We start from the raw sequence: 13229 nt of genomic DNA, 5'->3' as shown, positions 1-13229 counted from the left end.
TGATAAGATGAAGTAATCTGGGTGATGCCCCTTGATAAGATGAAGTAATCTGGGTGATGCCCCTTATTTTTTAGCAGTGGTATTCCTTTTAAAGCTGAAATCAGTGAGCTAAATGCAGACGGAACCACTTTCAAAGGAAAATAATTTTGGGGGGAGAACTTAAACCCGTAAACAAGTTTGGATTCTTCGTCATGCATAGAAAGGCATTGTCTCCTTAAACATTCATCCTTTTTGTGCACAGATTCTTCCGTGTTGCAACACATCAAACAATTTCATTTTTCTGACTTGTGTGAATAACATAAGTTCACGTTTCACGTACCGGGGTGACATCTCTCCAAAAATACACCATTGTCAAGGTACTGAATGGACTAGCTGGCTCGTGCGACGTGTGCTGTGCGCCATAATTCGCCATTTCCTGGTTTTGAAATTTCGAAACAATTTTAAACAGCCTTTTCCAGCGCACTCTGGACTTACATAGCAGCGAGGACACCCCTCTTTAGGTAAGTTGACGTTACCTTTAACTTCACCGGACCAAATATTTATGGAATTTCTTAATTTTGGCTAAAGAAACTGTGCAGAAACCCTTGTTAACGATTGATTGTGATCACTGCACTGACGGTTTCCAGACGAGCGGACGGCCGTAGCGACGCTGACAATGGCTACCGCTCTGCATCGCTTTGTAATGCTACGGTAGGTTCATGCGTGTATCCACATGTGGAAGCATTCCTTGGGGAAGGAACCTTTTCAAGTTGAAAGATTCGCCATGTATCGAAAGCAAGTGCACCACTGGATTTGAATTCGCATATTCATTGCTTTTGTTTACAAATAAAGCTAAAAACTAGGATTTCAGCTGTCTGCTGTTTTGAAAAAAATTTGTCGAACTGACAAGACAGCAAAGACAAAATATTTTGTATATTTGATTGCCATTCGTAGGTAGTTAATTACTCTATTCAACTGTACGACAGACCTTATTTCCTTTATGTTAAATATTTTATGTAATAGATAACTAACTTTAGAAAATTTAATACAACTTCCTGGTTTCACTATTTACTTTACTGTTTGTTTTGTTCGCGTGCGTCTGAAAATGAATGAGCTGATACGAACATTTCTTTCCGCTGATTCTTAGTTTGTGCTGGGCAACACCAAAATGGTACATGAAATAGCATGGTGTTAAGAAATACTTTTAGGCCCTGGTCTCAGCGACATATTGCTGCTGCAAACCTGCCAGAAATCCGAGTTAAAATCTTGAAGGTTTGTTAACAAGTGCAATCACGTGTGACCGTGTTTGGTTGAGGCAAACTTTCTTGCACACTTTGACCTTTTCTAAAGAAATGGTGCTGGCGCACAACTTATGAATATGAATTGAGGTTAAGGAATAAAATTTTCCGCACAGTTGGATCCCTTGTGTGAGTGACAATGAATATGGGATATGTTGAGGGTAAAACTTTCAGCGCAGTTTGATCTTTTGTAAGAAAAAGATTGCGCATTGCAACGTATGGAAATAATTATAAGATGGTAATTTTGACCAAAGAGGTCTAGCGATTACCAACCCTGTAGTGCAATAATTAATGGATGTTGGGTAGATAATCCATGTACAATGGACGAGAGAGGGCTGGTACGTGCAAACATGCTAACCATTAACTTTCTTAATACATGTATTTCAATTGAGTGTGTTTTCCAACTAATAAAACGGTACAGCATAACGATTACTGCAAGCCTATAGAGTGATTACCATAGGTATTTTATATTTTACATCAGAGTCATATTTTAATTACATGAATCTTTTGGAACCATTAATATTTTATCATTACTATCTCCCTTGTTAATTTCCTCCTCTTTATTTTGCTGCAACAGTATCAGACTTTAAACATGGGATTTAGGCATGACTCAAGGCTTTATTTGCTTCCATGCCTTTATTATGTTTTTCTTCGAAATCGTCCACAATGTCTTGATGAGTTTCATTTTCCTTCAGATGTAGGTAACCTAACAGAAACTCCTTGTAATTGTCGACTTGCTCGACTGCTCAGAGGGTCTTCCTGTTTGCCTTTTGCCGTGCTTGATATTCATCCATAGGCCTACCCTCGTTGGCGTGCTTGTCCTATTTTTCACTCCACATTTCTCTGTTGAATTCTTTGGCATCTACCAGCCAATCTTGGTAGGCGACACTGTATTCCATTTCTAAACAAGACACATCTTTACCTGAGGTTTTTCGACCTCCTGTCCGATTCCAAATCATCGTCAACTTCATTCATGTCTGATTCCTCTTCAGCGTGGAAATTTTCTCTGTACCTCCGTAGATTAGATTTCCGTCCAATTTTGTCACACTGGTGACAAGTTTATGGTTTGTACATAAACCTGGCAATCATGTTGAATCTTTGAACATTTTGAAGGTTTATCTCTGAAAGCATGACTGGAACAGGATTGAGTGATAAAAGGAACCCAAAAAAGTGCAACGCTCATCAGCAATTTGCCAGAACGTCAGGTACACATGCGCAGATCATACACAGTCCATACCCCCCAGATGCAACCGCGTCGAAAAGCTACTAAAGCCTGCAACAGCAACTGGAACGGAAACAGTATCTGACCACAGTTCAACAATTGCTCAACCCCAAAACAACAGACTAAAGTAACTATCAAGGACGGCATAACCTTTAACACGCTTCCCGGTGCCTTTTCTATTGCTCATCTGAATATACGGAGCCTAGTAAAGAACCTCGACCAGCTTAAAATTATTATGTCTATGGCTCCTTTCAACATCCTTTGTTTGAATGAAACATTTTGCGACAATTCAATTTCAGATGAGGAAATCAAACTTCCAGGCTTTGAAATTGTCAGAAAAGATACAAATCGCCATGGTGGTGGGGTTGCCATATACATTCGCTGGAATTTGCCTTATGCCCGGCGTACTAATCTGGAGACGGTCGGCATTGAATGTATTTGGGTTGAGATAAAGCACAAGCACAGAAAATCTGTTCTTGTATGTTCTGTTTATAGGCCCCCATCGACACCAGAGGTATTTATCGACAAACTAAATGATTTGCTAGATAAAGCATCTTGTGATTTTAAAGAAATGCTTATCTTGGGTAATTTTAATATTGACTCCTTAAATGCAAATTCATCCTTTAATTTATTGTCCTGTTTTATTCTTTATCAGCTAGCACAACTTATCCGAGATCCAAAACGAGTTACAAAGACCTCCAAAAGTGCCGTTGATCTTTTTTGTTACCTCTCGGCCAGAATTAATAACTGAAAGTGGCGTTTGCTTATTGTAGTTAGCGGTCACTATCTTATCTATGGTATACATGAGTGGAACAATCCGAAACTGAAAGGCGGCTATATTAATTTCAGATCGTTTGCGAACATTAATTATGATGCGTTTGCGGATGATCTTGCTGCTGCCCCATGGCATCGCGTTTTTATTGTCACAATGTTGACGATGCTTGGTCTTTGTGGCACTCTACACTAATGAATATTATTAATTTACATGTTCCCGTAAAAACTAAACGTGTCCGTAGTACATCTCTGCCCTGGTTAAGCACCGAAATTGTTCATCTGATGCGCGCGTGTACGTGACCGCATCCACACAATGGCTGGACGGACGGTCTGGTTCGCCCAATGACTGGGACAATTACAAAAAGTTACGTAACATGGTGACTTCCAAAATACGATTTGAGAAGAGCAACTATTATGTTTCCACAACTGAGTTGAACAAAGGCAATTCTTCTACCATCTGGAAAACAATTAAGGGGATCCTTCCCAATAAAGAAAAGCCAGTTCCCAATTCGGTTGTAGTAGATGGTGAGCATTCAGAAGGTCACAGCGACATTGCCAACGCATTCAATGAACACTTTTCAACTGTAGCCAAGTGTATGGTTGGTAACAGGTACGCTCAGAATAAGAGTGATGGTAGCGATAATCTCCATGTTTCAGCGCACCACGAACGCAAGTTTATGCTGTCTGAAATCACTGAAGCTTTTGTGCAAAAACAGATCGATTCAGTGTCAGCTAGGAAAACTACAGGCCGGACGGCAAGATAAGGAGAAAAACAAGGAGCAACAAAAGAAGCAAAAGGACCTAAAAGAGATTATTGTTTATTTTTGCATTTGCTCCTCTCTGTGTTTTTTCTGTGCTCTTTTTTTGTTGCTCCCTTTTGCTCTAGTTTGCTCTTTTTTCTCATTCCTCTCATACGTTGCGCAATCCTTTCCTTACAAAGGTCAAGCTGCAGTGCATAAAATTTTACCCTTGCACCTACTCCATATCCATTCTCACTGATGCAAAAGGTCAAACTGTACAGAAATTTAACCATTAAAATTCATCTACATAAGGTATACCCGACCTTGTCATATTTCTTAGCAAAGTGTGCCGAAAGTCCACGCCAACTACTTTGGGTGGAATCTTTTCTTCATATACCTGCCGCGGATGCTTAAAAATGTGATTACCCCTTATCCGGCGTGGTCTTCGTACAAGCAAATACAATGCGACGACTTTGCATGTTGTAGCGTGTGTAAGGTTAGAACGGCCTGACGAATTTGATTCGATATTTATAAAGGCCTGAGACACGGGAGCCGATTGACGCAACAGTAATTTGGTTAAATCTGAACAACAACGGTTGATTATGGATTTATGAACACCGCACAAAGGGGAAAATATATGAATGGGTCCAACCCCCGTTAAAAAGTTTCAGAAATGTATATTGCCTGTTGTATTCTGTGAGAAGAATATTTAAATGCGTGCTTAAGAAATCAGTGTTTGGATGTAAGTTGACAAGTTTAAGAAACAACACCAGAAAAGCTGTCTCTAAAAGTCTAGAAAATCTGAGTTATGTGCTTCATTTTTGAGAGTCCTCGACGGCCGTATTTCTGCAACTCAAAAAGCAGATGCTGCGTGTCAGCACTAGTTAAAATTCTTAGAGTAACTTGTATAGCTTCATGTATATAATTTAAAGTTAGCTTTAAAGGGCTTCGTGATGCTTTTTTTGCCCATAAGCTATGCAAAAATCATTCCAATTGTCTGTTGAATAAAAACATTTAGGAAAATAACAATGAATGTAGTCTATATTGTCACCAACGTCAGACGAAATATAAACATACTCAACATGTTCATTTTAGTTTGGTTTCATTTAATGAAGAACATGCGGTAGGAAGGATGCATTTTAGAAAAATGCAAAAAAATGTTACGTTTTTAATACTCCTTGGGCCATGTCAGATAAGAGAACATTTTAAGGAATCTAAATGGAATTTTGTTATTTCATGTTACTATATGAAATGTACAGAATAAAAGTTCAGCCCCTTCAGTCTGCTAAAACCTTTTAGTGTTTCCATCCAATGACTAGACATTTTCTGAGTTCTAGTCAAGCTTATAGCGACGGGGGGGGGGGAGGGTGAATATAAAAGGAAAGGATACGCATGAATTCGCTTTCACCTGCATCGGGATTTCCCCAGGAATTTCCATGTCACTTTTAAAGTACTGAAATTCCTGTATTGTATGCAAATAATGAAAACTTCATTCAAGGCCGAACGAAAGGGGCTGAAGGGAAAGGCATGGGCCTGTTCAGTGCACACTTTGAAAAACCTTACAGGAAATAAGTTTACTGATCAGGCATTACGGTTATAGGGTGGGCCAAATGTAACAACTCCAATGGTTAAAAGGAACACAAGTTTAATAATATTTTAGTTAGTTGTATAACTTCAGTTTACACTCTGTCTGTTCGGTTCAATTCCTGACACTTTAATACAGGTGCCTAATTGAGCTTCCAATCATAAATGCACTATACCATATTTCCCTGCGTGGGGAAAATGCCGATATTTTGCACGCAGGTCATATCTCACAACGCTTCGTATGGGGTTTTGATGTTGACCAGTACACAATGTTGCTGACAATGTTGTTGTTTCCTTGACTCGTTCCAGGTAACCATGAGTCAGAGACGTCGAGCAAGTGCGGCAGGCACCATTGCCCCAGCCTCACCCACCGGCGGCCGGCAGTCATCGCTCATCGAAGATTACGATGGTAAAATTCCAATCGTGAATAGAATGAGCCGCGACACGACAACTTTAGATGAAGGCTTCGCGTCCTTGGGGAACTTGAATGATGACAGCAGGGAAGATGCTCGGGTAACGCCAGGGTCTTTCTGCAAACATCGACGACCCGTCAGCAGTTCCTCGTTCACAACCACGTCTTCATCAGAAAATGAAAACATTATTGGCGACACGAGGCTGGCAGGGGTAAGTGGAGAAGCGGAAAGGTCCCTTATGGAAGACAAAGAAGGGTCGTGCAAAGCTCAAGAAGGGGAAGGAAGTCCGGGTGCATCGGAGCTACTTGGCAAAGGAAACAACATTAGCGTTCCCCTTGCCACACCAGGCCTATCTGTCGAGGCTGACTACAGATGTTCACCCAAGAGATTACCAAGGGCATCTTTTGACGAGGCTGGACAAGTGGTCATGAAAAATGGTACAAAAAGTGGGCTGGTGACTCAGGTCACAGTGGACTCCATCAACCTGAACGAGGTTTACTCGTACGCGCCGAACGAACGCAAAGGAAGCGATGTTAGTGAATTCTCGCTGGTGGATATCGGATCACAGCGGAGAGGTAGTGAAGATAGCGCCATCGACATGACCTTGAGATCCAGAGCCAGCGTGGCAAGAGCTTCTATTTATGAGCCCATTTTGGAGTCTGCTGATCTGGAGGAGAGGGCAGCGGAGCCCGATGTCGGAACTGAGGAAGGTGGAGACCTGCAGGTACGTCCACCGACTCTGGATTTTCCCCAACATCCTCCAGAAACTTGCCAGACTGAGCTCCGGATAAGTGCCGTCAATTTGCACAGGCCACATCCATTTGTGCGGTTTGTCCGATATATTTTACGTTTAGTGAGCATCTGCATTCCCCGCTCACAAGCGAGGTCCGTCCCAGTGCCATTAACAAACTACGCATTCTCGGGGAGCGAAGAAGATGAGACTCATCCGTCAGCAGCTGAGGATCGTAAGTCGTCTGACACCCAGAAGTCTTGTTTCCCACCACCGACTCTGGAGCCAACGTGGCGATCACACCCAACGCATAACCCACAGCCATCACCACCGCCACCATCAGTCTCACCACCTTCCACCCCACGGGCATCTGCAAGCTGCCCCCCTGACATTCCTTTGAAAGATTTTCTCTTGTCGTTTGATCGCACGCGTTCAAGAGCGAGAGACGTGGGCCTGAATGTCATTGGACGAATGGTTCAGATCGCCAACTTCGCTGCCGCCATGCTGGATAGTCGTGGCGGGTTTCTGTCCATTGATGCCTTGGATGTTCATCTGTATGTCCCACCCGGTGCCATACCTGTTGCGGAATCACCTCAGAGAGTATACATCTATGTCCAAGGAGGTCTGACCAGTGGTCGCAACTACGTCACTCCGTACGTCCACTGTGGACCCTCGGGATATCATTTCAGCAAGGATGTCGCCTTAACCTTGCCGCACTGTGCAAAGGATGATCAGGAGTTCACTTTCGAGAAGACTTCATCGGCAAGAAGCACAGTCCTTCAGGATCCAGATGTTGCCGTGCTCATTCAGTCTCAATCCGTCACCTTGACGATGGATCATTTCTGTGGAATTGGAGCCCACGGGTCCTGCAAATCCTTACTAGTCTGTGCATTCATAAAACATAGCGGAAAAGACGTGTACATCCACATTCGAGTCTTTAACAACACGAAAGTAAATTTCAAGGTATTAGTTCATTGAATCTCTGAAATGTAAAATACGAATCAACTGCAAAAAGTGACCTGAAACACATAAATCAAATAGAGCACCTGACTTTTCAACCCTAGCAAAACAGGTCTCAAAGGCAGGTGCCTATGAGACGGATTCTGATTGGACAAAAAACATCAGGCCCTGTAAGTTTTAATTTTTTCAAGGTGCTCGTTTGAGAATATGTTTCATTTGAAAACATATATCCCTTATATGATTCGTTATATTCTTCACTATTCGCCGTTGTTTAACTATCTTGCAGCTGCTTGCTTGCTTTCTGTCAACAGCAGGTTCTTTTTTATTTTGTAGGAAGTTGAAAAGGAAGAGCAAGATCAGGGATTCGTTTTAGGACCCTCTCGCCAGGAATTGCTGGAGCCACAAAGGGAAAATCCAGTCGTGATCACATTTAAATTATCGACGGAGAAGTGGGAAATCACTCATCCAGAGTCTACACTTGTTGCTGAACAGGTATGCACTTAGGCTAACGAAAACGAAATAACCTATTATACCACTGCACAAGCCGGCGCTGTATAAGCATGTAAGCTATAGTCACTTCTCACTGGGTGGAAATGACGTCATACAAAGAAACAGCATCAAAGACGTCTTAAACTATAAGTCATTGATCAACTCGCAGTTGTAGGCCCAGGAATGACTTGCGATAGACCAGCATCTGATTTATCATTGTTTCACTTTCAGAGAATCCAACCTGAGTACTTATGGAGACAGTGCAGTTCAGATTCCGTGGAAACTTTCCCATCGAAATCGTTTAGTGCACGTTGCCGCTCGCTGTCAGGCAGTGACACATTCAGTGGCGTCTTGAGGGTCTTCCAAGAGGGGAAGGAAGACGCCGCCGTCGTACTTATCATAGAGTCACCGGGGAAGGTCGGCACTTTCAAGGTATGATTCCTTTCCGAGGGATTTCTGTTGTAAATGCACGTAAAATGTTTCAAACATTCAGCCCCCTCTTTCTAAGTTCCGCTTTTAGGTTATAAAATTTATTTCCACCCGTGTTAACTGTGCAGAGGGCGCTCTGCCAATTAATTTCATTGCAAGACTCCCTACAGCAATACGCTACCTGTGCATTAATTTCCAAAGTAAAAGTAGAAACGGACAAAATTCTCAAAAGACAGAATCTATATCATGAATATTGATTGAATTTGGCTTCAATGTGTTATTTTAACACCCCTTAGTTTGCACACTAATTCCTGTCAAATGGATTTTCTTTTTTTAAACAGAAACATCCGACATCCAACGAGTTGGACGCTTTGATGTTTGATGAGCTAAAACGATACGACAGGATCTGTGTCGCTGGATTAATGGATCCATGTATTTTCAACAAGCTTTGTGATAAACTTGACAAGCCACTGGATGGAGGCACGAACTGGCACCATCTCCCAGAGTACCTAATGGAGGACGGTGATTATGGCCACGGCTGGGTCGCGAGCATCGAAGCGAAGGCACGAAGTCAAGGTCGTAGTCCAACAGAACTCGTCCTCATCACTTTTTTCACAGCTTCCAGAGGAAAGGGAAAGCAGCAGACCTTGAGGGATCTGAGCAGGGGTCTATCTAAATTGTGCCAAGCACGGCAAGATATACAGTTTGCCGTAGATGCCACTGAACGGAAATTAAGGGAGTGTGAGGATGAAAGTAAACTGACAAATAAGAAAAGACAGTCAAAAGACAGTAAATACTATTCCTCAGCCAGTGTTCCCGAAGAATTCTTCAAAACAGTACAGATAGTTGAAGGTCCTTTAGTTTGAATTCGTTTGCTCCTGCTCTTTACCCTGGTGAAACAGCAACAACCAAGAGATATTGAAAAGAACTTCAAGGTAACACGGTGACTAGGGAATACCTTCCTCCATCTAATTTTTGACCATAAATTTATATGTGGTTTTCTTGAAAGAAAAATAATAATAGATATGAACGGCCAGGTGAAAAAGCCCAGCATTTAAAAAGTCATTTCCCCATTTCTCTTGACAATACTTGCCGGGCAGAGGTTTAGGGTCAAATAGCGGTTGTACAGTATATTGCCGTAATCTTACGTGGTGCATACTTCATGATTGTATGGAAGATCAAGGTTAACGATGAATTAATCATGGTTATGAAAATCAAGATTATTTCTAACTGGTCAGTATTTGTCATCTTTAACGAGCATTACTTTCAGATCATAGGTCCGTATACTTCATTCTGCCGAAGTGCATAGAATAACCCTGTTGTCATTTGCCCACAATGGGTTACATCGAAGACTGCCAATGCGGCCTTTGATCTTTGCTGCTATCAAATGGCATTAACTGATACTTAAAACTGATTTAAAACACCAAAATAACTTGAACATGAATTCGCTGCAGTTCTGTTGAATCCAAGCAATAAAGTAGTTGTTGGCAAAATGAGATGGGCGGCCTGTTTAGAAACATGGAGTACTGCAGGTACACACGCACTACACGTGTTTCCAGAGATTGAATATGACCCAGTTCGTTTTCCAACTGCACGTTATGCACATTTCACTATTTTGGATCTCGACCCCTGGGTGAAAACGGGATTAATACGCACAAGTGTGTAGGTCTGGTGGCAACCTGAGGTGCACTCTGAACTGTTTCATTATTTTTCGAAAAAAAAAATTACACTTCTTGCAAAAATGTATGTACTAAAATGACCTATGAAAGTATGCTGCAAACTGCTTAAAAATATTGCCTTCATGCACAATAACAATTTTACGCACATGAAGCGGATTGCATTATCGATATCTTGGATAAAAACGTGCAGCTTTGGCGTCACATTACTGGAGTAACATACTAGCTTATTCGTTAAATCCGGTTTAAACGTCAAAAAGAGTGACGTGCATTTAATCAAACAGATCTCACTCGGGTACCTTTCTCAATAAAACAGAAACATTTCCCCTCTGAATTGTGTGCTCTTTAAATGAAAGGGTTAAAGTTCACTCTTTGAAAACAAAAAGTACAAGTCAAGATGAAAGGCCGTTAGTGTACATTACGTACGAAAGGTGGCAACTGCTTTACCGAGAATACCAATGCTAACTCAGTAACAACTTCGAAAAGTAACTTGATACAATGTTCTGACATGAACTTTTAAATTATAAATAGTTCGTGAAAATCCTATTGTGCATAGACCCTAGACAGAAATTCCCATGCCTTTTTGTTTATTTTGTGGTTGTTATAATGTAACTGAATATATTCAGATTTTGTATTAGTCAGACTTAAAATATAAACATCTATCGAAAATATCGCCATACACATTATTTTTTAAGTATATTTATTCTGAAAATACCTTCTATATTATACTCAGGTATGACGGTGTCTAAATTGGGTGACATTAGTTCTTAGTTTGAACTTTACCGTCCTTATGTAGCTTCGCTTAATTCTGACTAAGTCACTCACGGGCGATTCATAATTATGCGCTTCCAAGAGTTGGTCAATGCGCGAAATCTGTCGACTTTCCAAACGAGCATTGGGTCGACAGATTTTGCGCATGGTGATTGGCCAGTGCGTTGCAAACTCTTGGAGGCACACTACAGTCATACGCCCGTGGTACTTTGTAAAGGTAAAAATAGTGTTATCTCATCAACATGCAAAAATACAAACAAACGGGTTGAGTCTGACTGCGACATTTGATACGAGTGCTATATCTTATTATTTGCAACACACACCCCAAAGAACGTCTTTGATTAGGTTGCCGGTGTCCGACTGTCCGGCCTTAAAACGCGCCTATTGTAAGCAAATGAAGCCACAAAATGATGGACCCGGCGCTGGAGAGCACGCTCACAATTAGACAGACGCTTAGCTGAAAATCTTGCTCAGCAAATTTATAAATTAAGCAATAGACCTTTCTTTCTTTTACAAATACGGTCAAAGTTTGCAGTTTTAGCACTTTTTCAAGCATTCTTTCGGTTTGCTCTGTGGTTCTTACGGTCAGCCAAAAAACTGCACTTGTGACGTAGCAAAAGAAAGGTTTGCACGTCTAAGAACCTGACATCCCAGGGAATATAAACACGGATGTCACATAAAAAGTCTGCACTCCCTTAATGGCAGCCTGATATGGATCACGTGCGTCCTAAAGTAAAGCACACTTAAGATGGAAAGCTTGCGGTAAACACCATGCAGTATCTCTTTTTTTGAGTCTGTGTGGTTCTGATAAGAACTGGAGAGGCTCAACGTTTCGGACAGTGTGCTCTGAGACTGAAGTGCCGTGGAGATGTGGTGGAGTTCCTCGCGTAGGTGTTCTTGGTCGCATATGTTGTAGGCTCGGCGGATGAGGGCTCTGTTGACCGATGATTTGATCTTGGGGTGGTGGAAGGAGGCGCTGTTGAGGTACCAGTCGGTGTGGGTGGGCTTGCGATAAACCCGCCGGGCAAGACTGCCATCTTCCCTTCTGGACACCTCAATATCAAGAAACGAAATGTTGCCATGCCGCTCTTGTTCCATGGTGAATTGGATGCTGCTGTGAAGCCTGTTGAGGTGGTCCAAGAAGAGTTGAAGCTTGTCTTGTCCGTGCTCCCAGATGACGAAGGTGTCATCCACGTACCGGAGCCAGATCTTGGGGCGGTAGTCTGCTGTGGCGATGGCGGCATCTTGCGTTGGATGGACGTAGCTGTCGGTATAGCTGTTCTGTGATGTTCCCAGAGCGGTGGAGGGAGAGAAGCTTCTGCTGCAACTTTCTCTCGGTGTTTTCAAGATGTATTTTTGCGTTGGGGAGATGTTAATTTTATATTACAGGTTTTGCCCTTACCCAACGTATATTAATAAGCACTGTATGCTCAGTGCTTGTCCGAGAGCTTGCGAAAAAACCTCACAAGCTAACCCGGTACCCACTGCTTCATTTGACTCGGACCGGCCAGCCGACCCCGGCAAGCTCGGTGGTCGAGTGGTTAAGACATCTGCACTAGTAAGCAGGAGGTCGTGGGTTCGAGTCCCACCCGAGTAAGCTTGTGAGGTTTTTTTCGCAAGCTCTCGGACAAGCACTGAGCATACAGTGCTTATTAATATACGTTGGGTAAGGGCAAAACCTGTTATATAAAATTTCTCTCGGTGGCTGCCGTGGGGTCTCTTCGAAGTTCACGGTAGCTGCCGTAAAGTGTACATCGGAGAGACTGGTAGGGGCCTTCCTACCAGGATCAAAGAACACAGAGCGCATGGCAAAAAGGGGGAATATGAGAAGTCAGCCATCATCAAACATTCCCACGCCGAAGACCACACCATCAACTGGGAAGAATCTGGCAGCCCCTCCTCACCTCCCGGTCCGATAGGTCCTCTATACCCTAAGACTCCCCCCCCCCGCCCAGGGTCTCCTATACCCAGGCCACCTTCCCCCACCACAGCCCATCACCAACTTACATGCATCAGTACCCAGGAGGATCCACCGTTCCACCTGACCACACAGCAGGATCCATCACACTCCAGTACCTCCAACCAGCATATAAGCCCCACTCCCTGTCGGCATCTCTTCAGTCTCCTGACAACGGACAGAGCACACTGTCCGAAACGTTGAGCC

General features: G+C 42.7%; 1 protein-coding gene across 3 annotated transcripts; it reads left to right on the top strand.

Annotated features, from left to right (window-relative positions):
- The first annotated feature begins 224 nt into the window (after window positions 1–224).
- LOC110987158 (uncharacterized) lies at window positions 225–11351 on the top strand. 3 transcript variants are annotated; one of them, XM_022249637.2, is made up of 5 exons: window positions 225–500; window positions 5907–7703; window positions 8034–8192; window positions 8421–8621; window positions 8960–11351. In XM_022249637.2, the coding sequence occupies exons 2-5, from the start codon at window positions 5913–5915 to the stop codon at window positions 9482–9484; spliced, it is 2676 nt and encodes an 891-aa protein (XP_022105329.2). In that variant the 5' UTR covers window positions 225–500; window positions 5907–5912; the 3' UTR covers window positions 9485–11351. The 3 variants fall into 3 exon arrangements, with proteins under 3 accessions (XP_022105329.2, XP_087001730.1, XP_087001739.1); XM_087145604.1 differs by lacking the exon at window positions 225–500 and adding an exon at window positions 545–690; XM_087145613.1 differs by lacking the exon at window positions 225–500 and adding an exon at window positions 5584–5736.
- Window positions 11352–13229: the final 1878 nt, after the last annotated feature.

The sequence above is a fragment of the Acanthaster planci genome, linkage group LG01 (assembly GCF_054643075.1).
Source record: "Acanthaster planci isolate LZ-2023a linkage group LG01, COTS_SCS, whole genome shotgun sequence".
Taxonomy (NCBI): domain Eukaryota; kingdom Metazoa; phylum Echinodermata; class Asteroidea; order Valvatida; family Acanthasteridae; genus Acanthaster; species Acanthaster planci.
The sequence above is the reverse complement of the archived record's forward strand: the minus strand, read 5'-3'. Positions and strand labels throughout refer to the sequence as shown.

Coding starts and splice junctions, on each gene's coding strand:
- LOC110987158 (XM_022249637.2), top strand. CDS start 5,913: ATGAGTCAGAGACGTCGAGCAAGTGCGGCAGGCACCATTGCCCCAGCC. Junction 8,193..8,420: donor CTACACTTGTTGCTGAACAG/GTATGCACTTAG, acceptor TTTCACTTTCAG/AGAATCCAACCTGAGTACTT. Junction 8,622..8,959: donor GGAAGGTCGGCACTTTCAAG/GTATGATTCCTT, acceptor TTTTTTAAACAG/AAACATCCGACATCCAACGA.